This window comes from Xiphophorus hellerii, chromosome 9, assembly GCF_003331165.1.
Source record: "Xiphophorus hellerii strain 12219 chromosome 9, Xiphophorus_hellerii-4.1, whole genome shotgun sequence".
NCBI classification, from domain to species: domain Eukaryota; kingdom Metazoa; phylum Chordata; class Actinopteri; order Cyprinodontiformes; family Poeciliidae; genus Xiphophorus; species Xiphophorus hellerii.
This window is the reverse complement of record NC_045680.1, coordinates 8,638,123-8,662,398: the sequence shown is the minus strand read 5'-3', so window position 1 is coordinate 8,662,398 and position 24,276 is coordinate 8,638,123. Positions and strand designations below refer to the sequence as shown.

At 37.3% G+C, this 24,276-nt stretch overlaps 1 protein-coding gene across 2 annotated transcripts; it reads right to left on the bottom strand.

Annotated features, from left to right (window-relative positions):
* Window positions 1-59: 59 nt before the first annotated feature.
* Window positions 60-21,042, bottom strand: adcyap1r1b (adenylate cyclase activating polypeptide 1b (pituitary) receptor type I). Of its 2 annotated transcripts, none has more exons than XM_032571590.1 (14): window positions 20,725-21,042; window positions 9,495-9,587; window positions 6,889-6,985; window positions 6,069-6,182; window positions 5,686-5,789; window positions 5,503-5,600; window positions 4,090-4,222; window positions 3,847-4,000; window positions 3,696-3,756; window positions 3,546-3,615; window positions 2,828-2,919; window positions 2,533-2,662; window positions 1,980-2,021; window positions 60-698 (listed from the first exon to the last, which is right to left on the bottom strand). In XM_032571590.1, the coding sequence occupies exons 2-14, from the start codon at window positions 9,549-9,551 to the stop codon at window positions 351-353; spliced, it is 1,500 nt and encodes a 499-aa protein (XP_032427481.1). In that variant the 5' UTR covers window positions 9,552-9,587; window positions 20,725-21,042; the 3' UTR covers window positions 60-350. The 2 variants fall into 2 exon arrangements, with proteins under 2 accessions (XP_032427481.1, XP_032427482.1); XM_032571591.1 differs by having other exon boundaries at window positions 384-685; window positions 20,725-21,041.
* Window positions 21,043-24,276: the final 3,234 nt, after the last annotated feature.

Below are 24,276 nucleotides of genomic sequence, written 5' to 3'. Positions count from 1 at the left end.
CTGACAGTCACAACAACAGCTCCTGAAGCCACTGAAGCTGTCACACAAGTTTTTTTTTGCAGCGTAAATAAAACCCAATGTAAAATGAAAAGTCTTCTAATGTATTTACAGCTGTGATTAGTGTCATTTTGCAGCTACGAGCTAAACAGGAATGCTGAGGAACATTTGGACGGACTGGAATCAACAGTTTGAGGACGTCCCTAATTAACGGACTGGTCCCGTCACGTTGCTCAGCAGCACCAGACAACTTTTAAAACTATCACAACACGCAGAGACAGATGACGATACTTCTTAAGGTTTCAGCCAGGAAACAGCAGAGTGCAGTGAGTCCTTATTTGGCACATTCAGGTTCACACAAGAGGCTGTTTGGGGTCGCTGGAGTTCAGCTGTGTCTCCATGGTGGATTCATCAGGGTCTGTGTTGAAGAACGGGTCGGTGAGGTTGGTCATTGGGACAATGGTGGGTGGGTTGGGGTCGACATCCCCACAGGGGCCACTCAGGTGGCCGGGGTCTCGGCCTGCAGGCTGGACATTCGGATCTGCGAGCTGCTCTTGCTGAGGATGGACAGCTGCGTCCCCCCGTTCACCCCACTGCTCGCCAGCGAAGGATGCCGGTGCTTCAGGTCCACAGCAAAGTACCTGTTCACCGTCCAGCTGCGCCATTTCCTCTTGATCTCCGATTGCACCTTGAGGGATATACTTCACAAGGTCATTATTAATGGACCGCGCTGGATAGAGACGAGCTCGCTGCCCTTCACTCTCTACAACTGACCTAAAGTAATCTGTGCTGAATCAAAATCAGCTGGAAAAAAAGCTCCAAAAGGATCTGCATGTCAAAAGGATAAGCTAAAAAGCATAAAAACTAAAGGAAAACATTGAATAAAGCATATAATTTCTACCAAAAGATTAGGAGATAAAATACATTTAAAAGACATGTTTCTTAATATTTTCTTAATGAGTCGTCAGGTTCAGTATGCTACATTAAAAAAATGTACATTTTAAAAACTTAACTATGAAAAAGCATGTAATCAATTATTGAAATTATTTATTAACAAAAAACTGACTAATAGAAAATAAAGAATCAAGAATAAATACAGACATTTAAAAACTGCATCGAGAAAACAAAACTTTGCTCGCTTTGAGTGAATTTTGATCTAGAAAATATGACATTACTTAATATTTCAATTGCAATATATGACTTTAAAAGTCAAACGTTTTACTGTTAAAAGTTTGACTATTTTTTGTTATTTTTATTTCATATACAACTTTTAATTAATCAACTGAGATATTTTATTTTTTATTATTTTATGTTGTTTATTTAAAGGTTTTTGATTATTTTTTTAATTATTCTATTTTTATTGTATTTTCTACATTTTAGATATCAATTTCTCTTTATTGTATTCTTTCTCTTCATCATTATCTATTTTCTTTCAAAAAATATTTTCTTATCCATCATACTTCTGTGTTACAAGTATTATTACTCATCAATTTTTTTTAATTCACAATGTTTTTTTATTTCATTTCGACCGCCTTTTTGTTTTTACACACACACGTAAAAAAACAAACAAACACCAAATTAAAATAATGGGTAAATTTGAAAAATTATTCTTGTTATTATTAACATATCAATTAATGCTACAAACTTAGCTTAGATTTTTTTTTTCATATTTGTTATGTAACTGCAAATGAAATACCTCTAAAACGTTTTTGCGTTAGCATCGTGAGGTCATTCTTTCTGTCTAATGATGAGCTGCTTATTACAGATTTTAGAGCAATTACAACATTGAAAAGGATATTTTTTTAACAATAAATTATTAAGTAAAATTAAATTCAAGGAGTGAAATCATAAAAAAAAATTTAACCAGCCAATTTAGGTTTTGTAAGTTAAATATCTGGAATCTGGAGCAAATTTTTTCTTGAATCTTGCATTGATACACTTTCTTGAATGAGATGATTTGAAATGTTTAAGTTGAGACTTACCTCTCCGTTCAGGAAGCAGTAGAGAACAGCCACCACAAAGCCCTGGAGGAAAATAAAACACAACTGAACATTGAACCACATCTGCTGCAAAACAAGCCTCTGCGTTTCAGCCGTTAAATCAAATTTGGATTTTTGTAAGTTTTTCGATTAAACTTTAAGCTACTGCAATAAAAGTTGCAACACAAATGTCTTAGCAATATGCAGAAAGATGTAAGTTCATTCTAAAAGGAGATGCAATCCTACATATAATATGCCAGATTGTACCATTGTTACATAGTGTGATTAATTTAGAAAGCCACCTAACTGATCGGCAAAAACGGTTAGGATTTGTAAAACCGTGTATTCCAACAGACATTAAATAATTATTCAGAAGTGAATGTGTATTTATTCTCTCTGTCAGTAGGGAGAAACCAAGGTAAACGCTTTTAAATGTTTCAATCAAATTAGTCCAAATTTGTAGATTCAGTCTGACACAGGTTCAAGTCACACATCTATGTAAAAGCTCTATGAGTAAATAAGCTAAACAGGTTATTTAGGAAGTGGACGGAGTCACCTGAAAGGATCCCAGACCGAGCTCAAAGACAAGACGTTCCCTCTTGCTGACGTTTTCCGGGGAGAAAGCGAACACAGTGTAGTGGATCCCAAACAGTGGGATCAGCAGCAGAGTAGAACGGGCCAGTCTCCTGCAACACAGCCAATATTTGAGTGATTTAGCCGTTGTTATATTACAATTGTTAATAGCAAACCTAAGCACACTTATAGTAGTCAAAGTACTGATAAAGCTTCACTTGTTATTAGTCTTAAATGTTTTTGATACAGACATGAAATGTTAAATAAGATTTACTCACAGGTAAATACTGGACTCATTCCCACCGATGTCTGGGGACTGCAGCTTCTGAACGAGGATGACGATGATACCAATGAAGAGTACAAAATTGATCTGCAAACACATACACACACACACAGGAAAATGTCACTAGTCTGTGTCAGTAATAGAAAAACTGTGGCAGTATTTCCCTTACAGTTATTTGATCTAACTGTGTAAAGCATCCAACAATAGAAAATATTTTATCAAAGTAGTTTCACCAGTAACTTGAACCCATTTCCTTTTACCAGATTTTTACTTTAGATATTCTAAAACAAATACGTTTTATTTTCTTTCATTTACACAAAACCACCAAACATGACATTTGAAATATTTTTTTGTTAATTTTTACAGCATGTAAACATTTAAACGTCGTATGTACACATCTATTCCTATTCCACTCAAAACAGCTCCGGTGCTTCTGCTTTCCACCAATCATCCTTGAAAACCTTCAACAACTTGATTTTGCTCAACTTGGGTAAATTCAATTGATTAAACACTATTTTGAATGTTGCATATACACTACACCACCATTCAGGCATTTGTGGATATTAGTCCTTAAAGACTCAAGAAAACCTCCTTTAAGTTAAAAAAAGTTGTACTAAAACTGGCTTTGGAAGAAATCTGTAATGGAGCAAAATGTGTAAACCTTAAAACGGTATATGTTTTAAGTATGTATTGTTTTTATCATTGTTTCTCACCATAATTGAAGCCAGAACAGGTCCCTTTATCACCCACCAGATGGCAGCGTTGTCATTCATGTCCCAACACCTGAAAGAGCAAAAAATATTCACAACATGCACACACAAACCTCAGCACAAGATTTCTTTCATCACTTATTTAGAACCAACCCTATGTCATCATAGTGCAGCCTCAGGACCGCCCAGATGGTCACACACACTGTTGGCGTTCCTGTTGAAAATCACAAACATGTAATGTAATCAATGCAGGTGGTGGTCAAATGTTTGACCACCTCATTCAGACTAGGTTTAAAGATCTCACCCCAGCCGATGACAATGTACCAGTAGAAGTATCTCTTCTCAGGGAAGAAAGTCTCCACCAGTAAAGTGAAGAGGTACAGACCCTCGATGAAGAGCCAGAAGTAGTTGGAGAGGACGCAGTAGTGGAAGAATATCATCACAGCTCGACACTCCAGCTTCAGGTACGATGGAAAGCAGAGTTAAGAATCACCAAGAGAAAGAAAAGACCTGTGTGTGAATGTGTGTGTGTGTTTATGTAACTTACAGTATGTATGAAGCAGTGGTCACTGTCTTCCTCTGCGTAAAGCACACTGTCTTTGATGAAGACAGAAATTGCTCTCAGGATGAACGACACGAAAAGGTTCATGTGGATGAAGTTCCTGGTGCAGTGCAGCTTCCTGTGAGGAAACCAAAGAAGAGCTTTGCATGCTGAAGATGCTCATATTCAAATATTTATTTTGTCTGCTGATAAACATTATCAACTGGTAGTAAAAAGAAACATAAATGCAATGGATCAGAAAAAGCTTATATTGGGACTTAGTTCACAAACATAAACAGATCTCTGTTTTAGAATGTTGTGATTTTTTTTTTTACACTTTTGAAAATTTGCTCCCTTGTATAAAGTATTCATAGCATACAAACCTTTTCACATTACCACCAAAAACCATAGTGTATTTTAGTTCTACATCAAAGACCAACACAAAATGATACATAATCAAGTGGAAATATATATATATATATATATATATATATATATATATATATATATATATATATATATACAGTACAGACCAAAAGTTTGGATACAACTGTGTGTCCAAACTTTTGGTCTGTACTCAATACAGACCAAAAGTTTGGACACACTTTCTCATTGAATTCCATGAGAAGGTGTGTCCAAACTTTTGGTCTGTACTGTATATATATATATATATGATTTTTTTGAACCAAGATGCTAATGAACTCATTTGCATGACTGACATTTGGGAAACTGGTTTCCAACAACTTGTTCATCACCTGAATCCATTCATCTTAATGGATGTTAGTATATCTACTGGTTTGCTATACCAGATGATGTTTCTTTTTATCTAAATGGCAGATAATCTTCCACTCATTGGTTTTGCAGTAATTGTAACATTATAATCAGAATTTTGGCAGCATTTTCATTTTGCTGGGCAGCATCCAGCACACTGGGCAGCTGCTTCCTCACAAGGGCCACAAAAATCCTGCGGGACCACACACATCCCTTAATAACCGAACCACCTCTTCATCACACTCCCCTCAGGCAGATTCAGACCCCAAACATCCATACAGACAGTTTGTGAAACTGTCCCCCCCCCCGAGCCTTGAACACTCTGCAGTCACACCAACACGGATGATAGCACAGAATCTAATTTGACCTTAGACTCCTTAAAATGTGATTCTTGCTATCTTCAAGCAGCTACTGGATCTTTCCAATGACAAAAAACACATCTAGGTATCAAGTATTGTCCTTGTTATCTTTCTTTTTGACTTTTGATTAGATGAATGATTTTTAGTAGCTTTATTTCTTCTGACTTTCAATCAGATTTTTTTAAGCTTTAGTCACATTAAACTATTTAAGTATTACTTTATGTTTTTATCTGTAAGAAATGTGCAACACATCAATAACACATTTTTTTCCTTCTTCTGAAAGTCTCACCTGAATCTGCACAGGATGACCATAGCTGTGGTGAGGGACACCAGAGAGGTGCTGTAGCCCACTGTGTATAGAGCCTTCACTGACACATAATACATATCCTGAAAAAAAACATGAATACAATAAGAACTGAGTACAGAGGCTGCAATATGAAGATCTGAACCTGACAGCCGGTGATAAACTCACAGGGTGGCTGCTGTTTCCTTCCTCATACAGGCAGGCTTCGATATAATGAGGAAAGAGCTCTGACCAGCCAAACTCTGTGCAGTTACGACTCACCTTCCCCAATTCTGTTGGCACAGAAAAAAAGAAAGTATATACAGAAAATCAATTGATCATGCATAAATGTGAAAAGTTTTGAATGAATCAGTAAAAAACTCATTACATCCAAATAGAAAAAATAAACAAACAAAAGGGAGATAAAACAACATATCCAAACGTTACAAAGAAACTGATAATGTTCAATGTTTTAAATAATGTTTTGAAATGTAAATACTTGAAACAAAGGCTTTTTTGCTACAATGTGTAAATGGAGCTTCTAGTAAATATAATAATATGATAGGACTCACCGTAGTCTTCCTCGCTCATGAACTGAGAGAAGAGTTCTGGACAGTTCATCTGGATCACCTCTCCGACCTTGGCCGGCTGCCAACATGTAAGATTGTCCCAGAACCACGGACAGTCTGAGGACGCAGTGTGAACACAAACACCTCGTTTTAGTTTTAAAAGGCCATTGCACATTCACGAAAACACCAAAATATCACTTTATAAGATCAGCGCTCAGTTGGTTGGCTTCAGTAAATTGCAGAATCACACATATATTTTTCCTTATGAAATAAGAGATGTTTTCTACTAAACTAAATAACAGAAATGCTTTAACATAAGTTATCTGGATCACTGGTATCTTAAAACATCTTGGCACATCTTTAAGTGCCAAGATGTTTAATTTTGTCCCAGATTCAAAAACAACTGTTTTAACCAGTAATCTCCCCCTCATCCTCCTTGCTTACTGCCAGAGAGATGCCCATCAGTCACTAATCCGATTGAATTTTCATCATGATCATGAGAAAACTTTAAAGTCCCAAAACCATCAAGATCCCTGTATAAAAACTGGAGACAGACTGAAAAAAAATGATTTCTCTTTATTTTTATGCAGCTAATAAGGCAGATTTACACACACAGAGGAGCACAGAGAAGCCTTTTATCATCTCCCTGCAGACAAAGCAGGTCAGAGTTAACCACAGCTGGTAGAACTATCTACTACTCATTAGTATGACGACCCTCAAGATGTTCTAATTATTAATCTCAGTGTTACTTTATTTTAATTAGTTCCTCGTTGAAAACTGTTAAAAGAACAATTACTATGTCGGTAAGGAATTAAAAACCTACCAAATTCTGAGTCTGAATCTTCCAGAGCCATCATCTCCATACATTTCTCCTGCTCCCTCTTGATGACACAGTTAGAGGGGACCTGTTGCCTCGAACCCTGGAAAATAAAATAATAAAAACCCACACACAAATAGCAGAGGTCATCGCTCGGGGAACTGTTTAAGCACAGTTAAACAAATCATTGCACAGCGGCTGGCAGCCATCCCAATGCGAATTGACCCTGGAATAACCGTATTAGTCTGGTGAAAACAAAGGCTTTCAGGCATGCACTTTTCTCACACTGGTCCAGGCCAGAACTTATTCCTAAAACACTCAGACACAGACAGAAAGAGGTGTTTGCTGCAGTGACGTCTTCACAATCGGGGATAGAGATTATAAAGGCGGTCACAGCTCTGCGATATGACCACAGAGATGGAGGTCAAGTCCACGTACACCATTTTTACAGCTCCTCTGAGTGGTGACGGCAGGAGTGAGGCAGGCTGAACGAGATATTTAATTGGTCTTTTTATGTGAATTTTGTGTCTCAGTGCAGGCGCCGGGCAGGAAGACGTCACATCAAAGCTAAAGGGTGTGTCAGGAGAGCATTTAAACATTGAGTTTTAGCAGCGAAAAGAGATCAAGTCAAGTCAAAGCTTATTTATAGAGCAATTTAAAAACAATTGAATTTCACCAAAGTGCTGAACAAGTCAAACGTGGTTATGAACAAAACAGCAAATTGACTCAAGCACACTGACATATTAATGCACACAATAAAAACAATGTAAATATGGTGAGCTTAATATGAAAAAAAGAGAAGCATAAAATACAGAACCTCTACATAGATAAAAAGTATATAAATAAAGACATTAATTGTGTGAATCATGTTGAGACATTGGCAAAGGTTGTGAATACTTAGTCTTCTATTTTTATTAAATTTGCAAAAATCTCCAAATGTTTTTTTTTATAAGAGGGTATTAGTGTGTAGAACTTCAAGGGAAGAGATTATTTTCTGTAATTAACTGTAATTAATAAATATTTTGGACAAAAACCTGTAAAATGATGTCTGATCACTTAAATTTAGCCTTATTTTACTGCCAGGTGTGAAGACTCATGCTCAGAGATGTCCACTTGAAACTTAATCCTCCAACAGCAAAATCTAAACAAGGTCTTTTAGTGAAGTTACTGTATATGTAGTATTGAGAAACTCTAAGAAAACCCAGCTGCACATTTAGAAACTGATTCATCCCAATGAAGACAAAGGGCTTGTGATATCTCCCTTCCTTAATAATAATACACAGACAAATGAAGCACAATTATTGAAAATTTTCATGACCGATCAGGAATGTTGAACTTTTAACAGTTAACAGCCCAGAATAACGCTGAACAAACACTGAATAAATGATGAGAGAAGATCTTTATCCATTGTTCCTGCCACATGCTGATCAATGAATTATTGATGCAGACACTCCATATGGTTACTGTAAGTGTGTGAAAATCAATCCTTGTTTACTGAATTTATTCAGATGATGTCAACACCTGCAGCTGACTCAATTGGTTTACTTTATTTTCTTACACTTAAACTGATGATTCAAACATCTGTCTGCATCATCCCAATAACTCCCATTAGAATACAGGGAATTAGCATTAATTCCCTGTATTAATGCTCATTGTTACTATCCACTGAAGTTAGTTTGTATCACCATAAACTAAGTAGGTGCTGACCACAAAAGAAGTCCTTGCTCTGAAATTAACAAATTGACCATGACTGAAATGTGTTGTTTCATTCATGCTTGAGGATTCATGTAGGGATTTGTTCATGTGATGAACAAATCCTGTGAGGAGCTAGACATTTCATTCTTCGAGAAAGGAATTTTGTGGCTAGGCAAGAACAATTTTGAACCATTTGGCCACAATGACCATGTCTGTGGGAGTCACAGGGAGGCTTTCAGTCCAGAGATGGTAGCATCATGCTGCATAAATGCCTTAGCACCAGTGGTTCTGCTGCCTCACACAATGGAATAATAACAAACAGGATTATTTCAAACACACCTCAAATTATTTACCAGATGGTTCAAACTTGTACACAGTTGGGTTGGATTGGTTTGAGCAATACAATGATCCCAAATATAAATAATAAATGGTTTTGCAATAAATTGAACAGGCTAGAATTTAGGCTAATGAAATTAGCCTCTGCATTGAAAATTTATGGACTGGGCATAAAAGATGAGTCTGTTTCAAAAATAGGATCTAGCCATATTGCCTAGAGGAAAGATCACATTTCCATTCATAACCATTTCATTAGAGAAAATTCACAACATTTCATACCTTGTCCACCCAATTCTTGGTCTATTGAATCCACTTTAAAAACAAATGTTAAAACAAATAATTCATTTTTAAATTAATTTTATTGTTTAAAAAGAATTACACAAGTTCAAATCAGAAAAAGCTTTTTCTATGTTCTGCTGTGAACATAAACAGAGTGAAGCCCTTTTTTGATCCCACTACTTTGGTAATTTGTGAACTGTCAAACAATCTCAACGAGTTAGATTCAGATCTTCACCTGGCTTCTGATCCTGATGATTTTATACTGTCATCTGAAGCATGAATCACAAAAATGTAGAACTTACCGAAGGCAAAATTAGAAGAAGGGCAAGGGTTAGAAAGTTGATTTTAACAGCAAACATTTTGTTCTTCGGTTGTTTCCCAGTTCACCTCGGGATCTGAAACCAGAGTGGGAAAGAAAGATGTTACGTCCTTTCTCATCACATGGCCCTTTTGCACTGCAACAACCTTCAAGCTGTATTTTAAAAGTGCACACCTGAATAAAAAATCCAGTTCAGAGTTTTTGTGTTTGAACAAACCTCTATTAAACTAAGTTCAACTCTGAATCTGTTTCAAGAAAATAATGAATACTAAAAATGAGTGATTGTCTGTTGATGCTTTCTGTGCAGAAATATACACATCTTTTAAACATCCTTACTCAGTTGCAAATTTATTTAGATGCAGATTTTACTAACTCTACAGTGTTATTTCTCTTGAGTTGTAAAATTGCCCTCACTGTATAGGTTCTTATTCTTTTTTTTTTTTTTCAGTTTGCTGCTGGTCCACCTGAATGTCCAGATAGTGGGGCAATAAGGCTATTATTGTTGTATTTTATTCATGCTATGCATTCTAACGCTTTCTTTTTAAAAGTCTTCTCACAAAACATGACTCGTCTCCTAATATAAGGTACAGATGGGTTTAGAGCAAAGAAAACAAAGTGTAAAGCTTTTCAAAGACATTTATGCATATTTAAAATAGTTTTGCTGCCAAACGACACTGTAAAGCTTTGGTTTTGTACATAAAAAAATCAGACATATTGTTTATCAATAGAATTAACCAATTATGTAAACTGTACTCTGTTTTTTATGCAGTTGATGCTTTCTGATGAAAATGGTCCAATTACAAGCTTGTGAATGTGACTGTTTAATAGGCTTGGGTGCATGCAGCATGACGAGTCAAGCCAACAGGGTTTTGTTGAACAAAGCCAAGTAGCAGGACCGGGCGCTCAGGCCTCGTCCCGCAGGGAGATCATGGCAGCTTGGCATTCTTACTCCACCAAACCCTGCCAGCAGCAAGCGTTGTCAATGGCAACGACTGGGAGAGCTGCTGAGTTTGGATCTTAACTTGAGCACGTGGACCTGCAGCCTCCCCCTGCTTCTTCTTCTGCTCAACTGGAAATAGACTTTCTTGGATTTGACTATGTTTCCTTTTACGGGAGCAACAGCAGATATTTCAAATTAAATGTAGAAAAAAATTTTGGGGAGAAAACATTAAGCTCAAATTGCTGAAGTTATCTAGCGTTACAAAATGAAGCAACAAGATTACATACAATAAAGATTTACTTAAACAGATGATTACATTTGCATGTAGCATCGCAGACACTGAGTTTTCAAGCGTTTCCAAAACAAAGCTCTCATTCCAAAAGTTTTAGATTATAATTTAACCAATATCAAATAAAGATGTTCTGTAAATTATTCACATCTTTATTAGAGACATTAGCAAACAAACAAAATTATGAAGACCAAATAAAAAGAACACCAGAAAAGTCAGTTAACAGTATGTTAACCTTTGAACATTTCATTGTCAAAATCACCATGTGAACAAGTGACCACATAGCACTACTCCAAATCTACCAAGGCATGGCTGTGACATGCTGGGCAAGGAGAAGCTTAATCAAAGGAGCAGCAAAGAGACTGATTGTAAGTCTGGAGGAGTTGCAGAGATCCATAGCTCAGCTGGGAGACTTTGACTTATATAATAACAGCTATCAATCATGTACTTTACAAATTTGGCCGCCAGAGTAGAGTAGTAAGAAGAAATTCACGAGAAATATTATTTAAAGTTTGCTGCAACCACAACCTACAAGGAAACAACAACCTGAAAATGGCCTACATGCATAATCCATGTGTGGTGGAAACCTAATTCACATGGTGAAACATGGTAGTGGTAGGATCATTCTGGAGGATTTCCTTTCTTGAGCAAGGTCTTAGACATATAGGCAGAACTTTAATGGAAGGATCTAAAAGCACTTTTTGGATTTTTATTTGTGAAAATTACAAAAAAACAGTTTTCTCCTAGTTCCCACTGTGCTTTTTCAAGCTTTTTCTAGGCCATAACATAAAAAGGGACTCAAGAGTTTATAGTGGCGATTTTTGAAATTATATTGTCTGTTCCTGCATACTCCAAGATACAAATGACCATATTACTGCCCAAGGCCAATTTGAATATAATATGTTTCACTTAAACTCAAAGAGACACCAACACCATGTTGGAAACAGCTGTGTAAGCAGCTCAACAAAACACACACTATGTTTAAAGTTGGTCAAAAACAGAAATAAGAATGTGTGGGCCTGTTTTTTGGGGGGAGTTCTGGGGTTTTTTTGTCCGTGACTGTGAGCTCAGCAGCTGCTCACGACCGTCCTCTCCGAGCTGTAATCAGCGGTTTAATGAGTCTCAGTAGCTTTCATGTTCCACTCAGTCAGCCTGAGTGTGTGTAATGTCTGAAACTCTGTTTAAAAAGTACTTGATTAAAACAACACACAAATAGGCAAGTCCATCTTCCAGATTAATTTCAAGCACATGTTTCACACTGGGTTCCACTTATGTGTGTGAGGAAAGCAGCACCAAAAAGGAGAAGAAAAAAGTTTGAGAATGTGAGTGGGTGCCTTAGCCGTGATGAATCCTCTCAGGGAGAGGAGTTATTTCCCTCAGGAATAAACAGGAAACACAGTGATGATCAATCACCTGTATTGCTGCAGCGCTCTCTGCAGAAACGCTTTGAAAATTCTGTGATGAAATGCAGTGTTGGATAGACAAGGAAGATGGAAAGGGGAGAGCGGTGTAACCCACTTTGGTTTTAAGTGAGAGCAGTTTTGCCCTTTGGGACACGGTTTTGTCAGGATTTGAAAGCCACCCTGACTTCATCCTCTGAAATTCTTCTCTTTATCTGTCATTGAGAGAACTAAATCGACTCTCTGCTTCAGGATTTATCATCTAATGTGTTAATCCAGCTTCAGACGGTCTAATTCCCTCTGAATATCTCTGCAAGTCACTCAAGTCCATGTCGCTAAATTTAGCTCAAAGAATTATGAGAGGAATTAATACACCAAGACATGACTTGGTTAATTTGTGGGCCGAGAGGAATGGACAGAGGAGGGATATGAAAACTGGCCTGGTTTCTTGCTCCCAATAGGTTCCGTCTTTCCCACAATTCATTTGGGAACTGGGCCATCACAAGTCTGAGGAGAAAACACTTTGAAGCAAAAAAAAATAAAGGATCCATTAAAATAATATCACATCATCCTGAGAGACACGTAAACAGGCAGTGTCCCAAAACACCAAACCAGTAATTAAATACATTTTGTTAAATAAGTAAAAGATCCCAACCACATAATGACTTTTTGGATTTTACATATTTTACATCTGTAATTTATCATTGTTTGTTGATTTTTCCAGAGTCCTTCCTTGATTTTATTTTAGAATTTTGGACTAAACCCCAGTTGTTTTGTTTTTGGTAAATATTTTTTGGGCTCTAGTGATGTGGGAGTTTACCCTCATGCGATCTTAACATTCTGTTTACTCCCCTTGTCCTACGGCTCAAAAATGACCCTCCCTAACAAAAGCCCCAAAGTAAAGCAGCTTACTTGAATTTTAAATCCAAAATCTATTTTGCGTAATGAAACAATCTGTTATTTATCAATTCAACTCAATTTAATTCATTTTTATCATGTATTTTTTTGTTACATAAAAGACGATCAACAGTATTACACTTTTCTTTTTACGATAAACCAAGTGTCATAAGTTTTCTTTTACACAGTAAAGGTTCATTATTGTAATTATATAAATGTGAAGTAATTACTTCTGAATTAACTATACTGAAAGGGAAAAAAGTCAACAATTGGTAACTTTTTTGTCAACATTTTATTCTTTTATACTGTTCAGGACGTCAATTAAGAAACTACTTCTATCATACAACATCCTTCAACATGAAATGTTGAAGATGTTAAACATAAGAACATCTTCAACATAAGATGTTCAGAATCTTATGTGTAGCATCCTGCAAAATAATTTTGCAGAATGTTAAGTAATTTTGCAGGATTTATGTTCATCTTGCAGATCAAGATGTTCAAAATCTTATGTTTAACATCCTGCGAAATTATATAAGATGTTCAACATCTTGTGTCGGACAGTATGTGTGAACGTACAACCTATGACTTGTTGGACGGTGAAACATCTACTCACGGCTTCAGCAAGGAATCAAGTAGGAGTACTTTGATTTAGGGCAGCTTTATATCCTCTATACTGAATTTGTTTTTATTATGTCTGAGGTAGTTTTTTGTTGTGTTTGGGAGCTTGTGTGATGGGAGGAGTTAGCTGTAGGTGCAGGTGCAGGTCAAATACAAGTTCAACTCGTACATCAATCCAGTTTATTTGATGCGTGTGGGGGTGTGTGTGTGCGTGCGTGCGGGCATGTAGGTGTGTGTGTATGTATTAGAGAAAGTTTGTGTGTGACCTTTGGGTGTGTGGGTGTGTGGGTGTGTATTAGAGAAAGTTTCTGTGTGACCTTTGGGTGTGTAGGTGTGTGTGTATGTATTAGAGACAGTTTTTGTGTGACCTTTGAACTTTTTTTCTGCTATTTAAATGGTTTTATAATTCACAGGTCAGAAATGACCCAAAAGACAATCATTGTGCCCTAGTGGTGTACAGCCCAAATGGGAACATAAATGACAACAAAGTATCACTTTTTCTAATGATTCAATTTAGGAAAAGTCATAAAATTTCAAGATGGAAAAAGATAGTTTAAGGTATTTTTTCTACAGCTAAACATGCTAGTGGGTCACTTTTACCCGCAAGACAACACAAGGGTTGTGTTATTGGGATTATATAATTTCATTTTAGAGCTGGTATTCTTAACTCCAATCCTAGCCACTAGCTGCATTACCACTACCAATCTTTATTGATATACTCCTAATGTTGAAAAAATTAAATTTTGCAGTTGCTGTGTTTTTATTAAATACGAATGGAGTTGTGGCAGTGACGGATGTAAACAGTTACATGAAATATATTCATAAATAAGCCTTGGTGCTAGCGATTATCAGTCATTATAGGATAATTTGACGTCTTATTCAGGCGTTGGAGCAGCAAGCTCTTTAAAATCTGAAGCGGCCATATATGCAGCGTTTCAAGGAATTGCAGTCTGCAATTTTAAAGAAGAGCTATGGATTCAAAGCGTTCAAATGACACAACATCTTATGAACTGTGCAATGCTGTGAGAGTTATCTTGGATCCAGCTGCACGTTATCTGAAACAAAAAACAAAACAAATCATCATCCTAAAACTACTTACTATCGTCTTCTTTGTTGTTTTCGCCAGTAGTAACATCTGGCTGATCACGTGACTCATGGAAAAATGTTTTGTGAAATACATCTAAGGGGAAATCTTTTTTTTTTTTAAATGTGAAGGTTTATTTTTTTAAGTTTTGACATGTTACCATTAAAGGAATTCATTTTCGTAATTTCAATTTGCGCAATTCTGTGGTTAATGGAAACGCAGCTACTGTCTTGCAACTTTTAGACGCATCCCTGCTCCGACACACCTCAACCAAAAAAATAAATAATCTCCTTGGCATGTCAGTAGGTTCTGCAAAGGCCTGGTCAATAAGCATTCATTTGATTCAGTTGTACTGGAGCATGGATGCAGAATAAAGTTCATTTTCAATTTGTAAAATTTCAGCTTCTGTATTTAGATTTCATTCAGCATCATTAGTGATTAATAGTTATTACAATAGGAGACCACACCTTGTTAAGAATTAGGGAAAGGGCAACACTGAAACAGAGACTGTCAGTGAACAGAGGCAGAGGCAACAACCAAAATAAACAAAAGGAAGTGTTACAATTTTTGTTATTGCTGGCGAAGAGATGGAGGCAAAGTATGATACTGTTTGCTTTAAAACTAGTTTTTATGGCTTGAGGTTGAAAGACGTCATTAGACCAAAGTATCTAACGTTTACACACAGGATATTTATTAAATACACCGAAATGGAGCCATACATGCAACTTAAAACTCATTTAATTAATAAACAAGGAAAGTTGTTTTCTATAATTGCTTGACTCTGAGGACCCAAAATGACAATCACCAGAGGAAATGCTTAAGGAGTTTATTAAAAGCAACAATTTTGGTGGGAGTATAGAACTGGCAGAGGAACACTAATTAGCAGCTCAAAAGGGTGACGCTGGTGCTCTGATCCAGATTGTGGAGATCTGAGTGAGGCAACAATAACTTTTGGGGAAAGCCAGCTTGCCAAGTGACGTCACAACACATAAAATCCACAAAACTGACTAATCTAATCTAGCAACACAGAGCTTGGTTAGGGGACAGAAAGGGGCTGTTGTCAGAAATGCAGATTTTAGGATGATTAAAAAGGGAGCAGGAAAAAGGAGAGAGTCAGTGATCAAAATCAGAATGGAAAACCAGGAAGTATATGCCCAGAGAGGCAAGGGGAGAGGTCAAATCGAGTGAACGAAGGATAGACAGAAAATGAGGAATTAAAATAGGCAAGACCACTGGATATACTTTCATACACTATGGCTTTCGACATTCTGGCAGTGACTAAATGGCACAATGGAGTTTATATTAGAAAAAGAGCAGGTGGAACGCATAGGGTTAATCCAGCGGCAAGTGAGTTGAATACACTACATTGTATGGAGTCTGTGGCATCGCACGGAAACAAACTGATTATATGTAGTTGATATGAATGAGTTTTGATTGCAGATTCGGGACATTAGACATGCATAATCATTATAACCTAAATGTGTGCATTTGCACACAACCTAAATGCACACATTTAAGTTATATTATATCTATCTATCTATCTATAGTTAGATAGATAGATAGATAGATAGATATCTATAGATATCTACTGTGTATATATATATATATATATATATATATATATATAGATAGATAGATATATAGATATAGATATATAATATAGATATAGATATATATAGATATATATAGATATATATACATTTCATACAATCACTTTGCTCTCCTCAAAAGGAGAGACTCCCAACAAACAAGGAGCTACGCCACCTCAACTATTAACACATTCTGTGGCCAATTTTATAGTAATTTGGCTCAGTGGTTGTGTGCATCTAGGTTGCATTATTACATAAAAGAGATGTGGCTTCCTGAGACCAATGGAGAACAAGTTTCCTTCTGTTGCAATGTTTCAGCATCCAAGCATCACCTCTCCACAGATTGTTGTGTTTTAACAGTTTGTGGTTTAAATAATTTGCTCTCAATGGCCACTTTTCAAACTTTGAGCACGTGAATTTTAGAATATTCCTGTTTTTTTTTTTATTTTATTCAGGACATCCTTAGAGTGATTCACTAAGTGTTCTCTTTCTTTGGACTGCAAAGACTTTTTATCTTGTCCCATAAACTGATGCTTTGTCCCAGATTTTGACTAGCTCCAGTTTTCAAACCCCAATCCCAGAGGATGCAAAAGTAGTGTTCTAGTATGAGTACTGTCTATGACCTTTACTCCCTTATATACACACATATTATTACTCTGTTCTGTTTGGAATGATTGGACAGGAAAGTGAAAACAGAAGAGGAATATTATATCAAGCTGCTATCGACAAGGTCAAAGCCACACTTTTAAGGTTTATTTTATATGTTGAAATTGTTTTGAAGTCACATTGTGGTGATTAAATTCCATTTAAATGTGTACAAGCTTAAGATAAGAATTAAATCTGTTGCCAAGGGAAGCTTGTGTTGTACTGTAATACAAAGCCTCTACCACCCTCTGTAAAAACTTAGCATTTCGCCCATTAAACATACACACCAGGCGCAGGTAACAAGGGCAGTCAGAAACCATCCACGGACATTTGTGTTGAGAGCATGAATAATTCACACTTAAAATATAACACCCAACCAAATCTTGCTTTTATTAGTCCTTTGTGATTGCAATCTTGCAGACACTCATATTGTTATGAGGAATGTTTTTGATATATCATGCAGCTCTACACAACATTTCCTCAAAGAGAAGACATAAAACATTGCCTTCCATTTAAAAAAATAAGGTTAAAGCTAAATTGACACCAGCATAAACATGTTTGTTTATGTTAGATTTGGACAGGACATGTTCACAGTTTCAACTTAGTTTTCTGAATTAATCAAAGACAATGAAGCATTGGCCAACTGAAAAAAAACTTGTTAATGTTTAAAGGAAAAATCTTAATTTTTGGAGGCTGAAGTTTTAAACCCAACACTGAGGTAAATTATTTCTTATTAGAAGCAAAAATCCATGTTGGTATTAAAGAACCAGCAGCATTTGCAGGGACAGCATATCTAAAAGTTCCTTCCCAGAATGTCTTTATCCAGAGACACTTCTGATTTTACGCACAGCACACTGGGCAGTAAGACACACTTGTCGCCTGCATGGCTGCACCATAATACTCGACACTGGCAGCATCTTTATAGTCCCAGGTTCCAGTCTGCAGCACAAGTTAAAAATCCACTCTCTTTCAGGCTTATCAATGTAAATTTCTCTAAATATCTGTCATCTCTTTCTACATGGCCACACTCAAACGCTTCAGCTGCAAAAAGCAAGTATCTTCATAATCTCCCCATTTGCCAGATGGGTCTAAATGGTTACCACAGCGATCGAATTTAATGTACAGTAAATGTCAGAAAATGAGATATAATGACAAATAAAAATGAGGGTCTCTTCAACCTGTTAAAGATGATCTCATAATAAGAACAAGCAAGCATGAGATGACATGGAAAAGGCCCCTGATCTTCACAGCTTTAGTTGCCAAATGTTGGATCACTTTCAGAAAAATCATGGTAAAAGCGCTTGCTTTGTTTGGTTAGCCACTTAATGCTGACCTTAAAATCAGAGCAACATTTTCACACCCATTTCACTTTCTCACAATTTGCCACATTACAACCACAGATGACAATATATTTCATTATGGTTTATTTAACAAACCAAAATATGATGCATTATTCTGAAGTGGAAAGCAATTGATTTGAGTTTCAAATTTTTCTTTTCCTAAGTAAAATCTGAAAAGTTATTCAAAGATGTATTCTGCCATTTTTAATCTGATACCTCCAAATAAAATCAAGTGCAAGCAATTGCTTTCAGAAGTCATCTAATTAGGAAACAGGGTCTGCGTGTAATTTAATGTCAGCTCTTCTGTATTAGCTAGAGGACACAAGTGGACAACCGGCATCATGAAGACCAAACAACACAGCAGAGAGAAGGATCATAAAGCAAAGTCCCAAGATTTAAACATCTGACAGAGCAAGGTTCCATCCCTTAAAAATTAAGAATGGAAAAACCACAAACCTACAAAGTCATGACTTTCAGCATGAACACAAAGTTTGAGTAAAAGAAGCAATAATCAGAAAGTTATCCATGAAATCAATGGATATTCTGGGGTGATGCAGAGATTAGTTTGTTTGATCTGTGAACTGGAAAACTGTACCCCCGCACAAATCTCATTTTTGTAGGAAGGTGGAAATGACAAAGCAGTTGGTAAAAGAGAGTTATAAGAAATTGTTGCAGTTGAGTGATGTAGGGTACACTGCACAGTGAAACATGGTGGAGTTGCACTGTGGTAATGATTTTCTTGAGCGGAGACAAGAACAGACAAGAACAGTGGAGACAGATAAATTGGAAGATGGATTAATCTGAATACATACAATCCTAGAAGACAATCAGTGTTGAAATGCAGAAGACTTCAAGGTGAAGCAAAGGTTCACCTTTCAGCAAAACAATGGGCCAAATCAACCAGTGCAATAGTTCAGATTAAAGCATTTTTCCTCCTGGAAAACAAAAATATTATATGTAGCTGTAAGCACTAAAGCTGCAACCTTATGTGTACACTTTAAAATGAGAGACACCTGCGTTTTTGTTTTTCACTTTAAATCAGTGTTGCTATTGATTTCCGGGAAAATGTGTGCAAAGCTCATCAATACGTTCCCTATTTATTTTCAGTCTTGCAACATTAAAGGTATTCTGTCAAGCCAGAGGCAACAATACCCCTTAAAGACGCTCATGCTTTATCTCTTGCAGCTGTTTGCATCAGCATCCACTTCTTCTTGATCGCCAAAGACACTGTTTGTTCACATACTGGGTCCGGCATCTTTCTGTCCTACACTCCTTCATTTTCTGTCTCTCTTTTGCTCTGAAAGCCAGCCAACACCAGGCTAATTGGATGATTTAAATGTCAGCCTTTTTCATTCACAGCTGTGTCCTTATTCTCCAAATATTTTAACATCAGTATCCAAGTTATGCATTTGGATGTATTTCTCTGCCACAATTTGAAAAACAAAAATCTAAACAAGACTCTGTGGTTTCTGGACCCAGATGTGAACAACATATTTAAACAAAGAGGAACTGCACACGCTGTGTTGGCTTGTGGGATAAACAAGTCATCTGTTCGACATTTCTCACAGATGAATCCCTGCTGTTTGTTGTGTTTTGGGTTCGTATTTTGGACATAGGTGAACATGTAGCACCTGTTTGGCACCGAACAAGGATGCAGGGTGGACGTGAAACTCATTCATCACTCTTTATGAATGAGGCTGCAGCTGAACACTCAGTAATGTAAACAAATAGCTCAGCAATGTTTAATTTTTTTAACTGTGTAACCAAACCAGACGGATGTGGGCTATTACAAGCAAACTCGAATACACCCACACTCTCTCTTTTTAACCAAACAGTTAGAGGCGTTAAGGCACTGAAAGAAAGCAGACAGAAGGAAACAGCAGAGAGGGAGGATATTTCATGTATATCCGCCCATGTTATCCATAAAAAAGAGAAAAAGCTGCAACTGGATTTCAATGAAAGCAGTGCAAGGTCACAAACAGCTTCTATATGCAAAGAGCTTTGTTTCATGCAATGGATATAACCAGATATGTATGTGTGAATGTCATTTAGAACAAAATTCCTGCAGGAATCTTGATCTGTAATAAAAAGGATAAATACTGCACTACAATTTTGATGGAGTCTAAATTCTAATCCTGCTATTATTAGTTGCATTGGCTAACCAACTTGACCCAACTGCACCTCCATAATTGCTTTATGATCCCGTGTACAGAGCTCTACCGCGCAAACTGCGCTCAGTATCCAGCCACTGATGGGAAACCTCCTTAGCTGCATGAGCCGACACATGCCGCAAGATCCCAGCAGACCCATTTCCATCAATCCCTTACATGCACCACCTCGTATCCCGCAGAACTGCCGTGTTCAGCTTTATGTGATGTAGCTCTAATTCATCATTTTCTGATGTAGCTTACCATTTTCTCCACATCTTCCCAGTGCAACTCCTGCGCGCTGGCGACGAATCCACCCTCTCCGGGCTGAGACTGAGAAGGATTCCTCGGTGCTTCAGGGCGACACAACTTACGGAGGGAAATAAAAAAATATATAAATATTTGTTGCAGGCCGAGTAACAATGCAGCACTATTTTTTAGTCTGTTTCTCCAGCACAGATTTTAAAAAGCAGAATCCGATCTGTGATTATTTGGAGCGATGCCGCTGACCCGCGGATCGCTTCGCCCTCCACCCAAGAATGCGCTGCGCATTTCAACTAAGCTCCCCGTCTTCTGCTCTCAGCTTCCCTCTCCCCCTCCCTTCACCCTAACTCACACACAGACACGCATATGTGCGGGCAAAGTGAAACACAGAGCAATACTGGGAGATGACGGTATGACTCAAACGGAGCGGGTTCAGCCATTTACTTTTCACCCTATTTGACATAAAAGGGCCATATGGATGCGCGAAAAAGTGGAGCAAACGGTCTGCGTGCGTGTGTGTGTGTGATCCTGGGGTGACCATGAAGGATCATGCAGTCCAAACAACAGACGCCGGGACCATGGACAGCCATCATAATTATTTTACGGATGCCCAGAAGGAAAAATTCAAAGCAAGGAGAAGACATGATGTAGAGCAGGGGTGGGCACTCCTGGTCCTCGAGGGCCGGTGTCCTGCAACTTTTAGATGCATCTCTACTTCAACACACCTGAGTCAAATAATGAGGTCGTTAGCAGGACTCTGGAGAACTTGACTGCACTTAGGAGGTGATTCAGCTGTTGGATTCAGGTGTGTTGGACCAGGGAGACATCTAAGAGTTGCAGGACACCGGCCCTCGAGGACCAGGATTGCCCACCCCTGATGTAGAGGGTTGTTGCATTATCTGATCACAACACAGCACAGCCAGATCCAGCTCAATAAAGTCAAATATAGTGAAAAAGTTCATTATTGTCTTTGGGACAATTCAGAATGAAACTCATATATTACAGTGATTCACTGCAGACAGATAGATGTCAGCTTTGATGACTGTCACGTCAATTTAAATTTCAATTTAGTTTCGATTTAGTTTATCTGGAAATCAGAAAGACAAATTTTAACCGTGATTTTGCATCCAGAATTGTAATGCCAACTGCCCACATCCACTAGAAACGGGCTGTTCAGAGAGAGCAATGTTGGATAGTCAAGTGGAAGAAAAAGGTGTGGCAAAAAGTTGTAGAACATTCCATACTCAAGAGGTTCTGTAATGTTGTTTACAGAACCTCACTAACATCCTAAGGGCTTGTTTGGCCTTAGGTACATTTATTAATTAAAAAAAAAAATCTGCTGACCTTTGGCAGTAAACTGAAAATGGGCCTTTACTGTGATCAACAGGCTATTAATTCATGATAACTGACAAAATCAATATAGAAATCATTTTCAAGACAATAAATGAACCTTCTCCTAAGACAAATTCATCACCAGACCTAAATCCATTAGAAAAGGGGTGAGTTGTAAAAGAAGAGCGCAGAAAAAAACTCCAGATGATTTTAAGACACTTTTTTTTCTATGTCAAACAAACATATTAAACATAGATTTAATGTAGATGGAGAATTTTACAGCTGAAAAAATTGTTCTAATATATTTGTTACATGTTTCAAATGAGGTATGAAGTTTAGATTTGTCATAGCCTCTGAGAATTTCAACTATTTTTAGTGGAGGATCAACATTTGGCAAGATACCCATCAATATTTACTTTGACCAACCAGTCAGTGCTTAGTCATGTGTTTGTTTCTATTAGTGAACAAAGAGGAGAAAGCCTGCAGATGCATAACTTGAAATAACTCCCGACATCTTCTTTGTTTGCTTTGACTGTTATTGAATTCTGGTTTTTCTGCAGGAGAATGAAAAAAAAAACAGATGAAATGCCAGTAGATCAAGTTGTGTGAATCCAATTCCAACACTGAATTCATTTGAAAGCAGCACTCAGCACAGATGTGAAGAAGCCTTTGTAACCTCATTGCTCCTTTATCTTCCTTTTAGAAGTTTGAAAGGAAGAGACTTCTTCTCAGCAGTGGAAGGTGGGTTATTTTGCCAGTTTATATGTTGCAACAAGAAAAGGCAGTGTGAAGTCTGCATTTCATGTGTAGCACCTTTGCTTTGAGATAGTTTGCGCTGTACCTAACTTTTCCACTTCCAGTTTCTCTCTCCTGGTACCAAACAAAAAAAAAAAACCCAACAGCTATGTTTTTTTTTTCCATTTTCATCCACAGTGAAAGCTGTGAATTTAATTCTACTTTTAATCCCCATCCTACAACCATTCAGTCCTCCCACACAGCGTGGAGTGGTGACTCAAGCACCTGAGGTCTGCCTTTATCTCCTATACTGAGCTGCAGAGAAAAAGAACAAATCTTCACTTTTTTTTCCCCCCAAACATACAAAGACAAACACAGTTGCGACTGACTGCTTTTGATGCCATCGTGATCAGGATCTCAGCTTTTTGACGCAGTGACATCATCGCTAATTTATCCATGTTTGATGTCTGAAAGAGGAATAATATGCGGCTGTATGGGGTTGCCATGGCAACTGGCCCGTTTCAGTGCAAGGGGATGTAGAGTGCTGCTTGAGGCTTGGGGTGATTGGGGATGCTGTGCTGGAAAAAAAAAAAAAAAAAAAGTGGGTAGTGGGTGTTACGATGTGTCTGCCTGTGCGTCGGAGGAAGAGTGTTAGCTGGCCAACAGATAGGAAAAAAAATGTAAGAAACAGAACAATAGGAGTCATAAACACCCACACAGCAGCATTAATAAATGCAAAAACTCCCTCCGTTTGCATCATCCATGAAAATATAAAGAAGAGAGGAAGGCCAAGCTGAAAAATAAAACAAATCAAACATCTACAATCTTGACCAAAGTCGGATTTAAGCAACTAAGCTATTTAAATTTTGATCAATCAGAACGGTTGTTGAAGCTATTGACAAGGTGCAAATACACTGATCCATAACCACAGGAGGGTGAAGGGAGGCAACAACACCAGGAAAGAAAATCAGTTGTAAAATAAGTGAAAAACATAATGGTTTGTTATTTACAGAATGGATCGTCTCAAAGAGAAGAAGGGCTGTTATGCTGAGCAAAAACAAATTTTAATAATTAATAGGATACACAAACAGCAGCTTTGGACTAAGCAATGAAAATAGTCCAAATGCAACAGAATTGTAGTAAAAGTGCCAAAGACAGGCATCTTTTTCATTTTCCTGACAATTTTACAAGACGGGATGAAACTGTCTCTTTCAATTAGATGGCAAAAGCTATTTATTGTATTTGAATATGTTCTCAAGATTAATTATTACAGGTTTTGGATACTGTCTTGTTCCAGCATTGTAGCCACTGACAGCCCATCCCAACAGTACAGACACCACTGTGGACCCACAGTCAAACATCTGTAACCGTGAGTATTTCCCAACTCTTTCCAGTCAAAACGTTTAAGATTAATTTGTCTAACATTCTGACGTTGCTTTCCAAGAAAGGACTATGTCCAATCCTACCTACTCATATTTAAATGTA

Coding starts and splice junctions, on each gene's coding strand:
- adcyap1r1b (XM_032571590.1), bottom strand. CDS start 9,551: ATGTTTGCTGTTAAAATCAACTTTCTAACCCTTGCCCTTCTTCTAATT. Junction 4,001..4,089: donor ACCACTGCTTCATACATACT/GTAAGTTACATA, acceptor TCGTACCTGAAG/CTGGAGTGTCGAGCTGTGAT. Junction 699..1,979: donor ACTGCTTCCTGAACGGAGAG/GTAAGTCTCAAC, acceptor GACCTTGTGAAG/TATATCCCTCAAGGTGCAAT.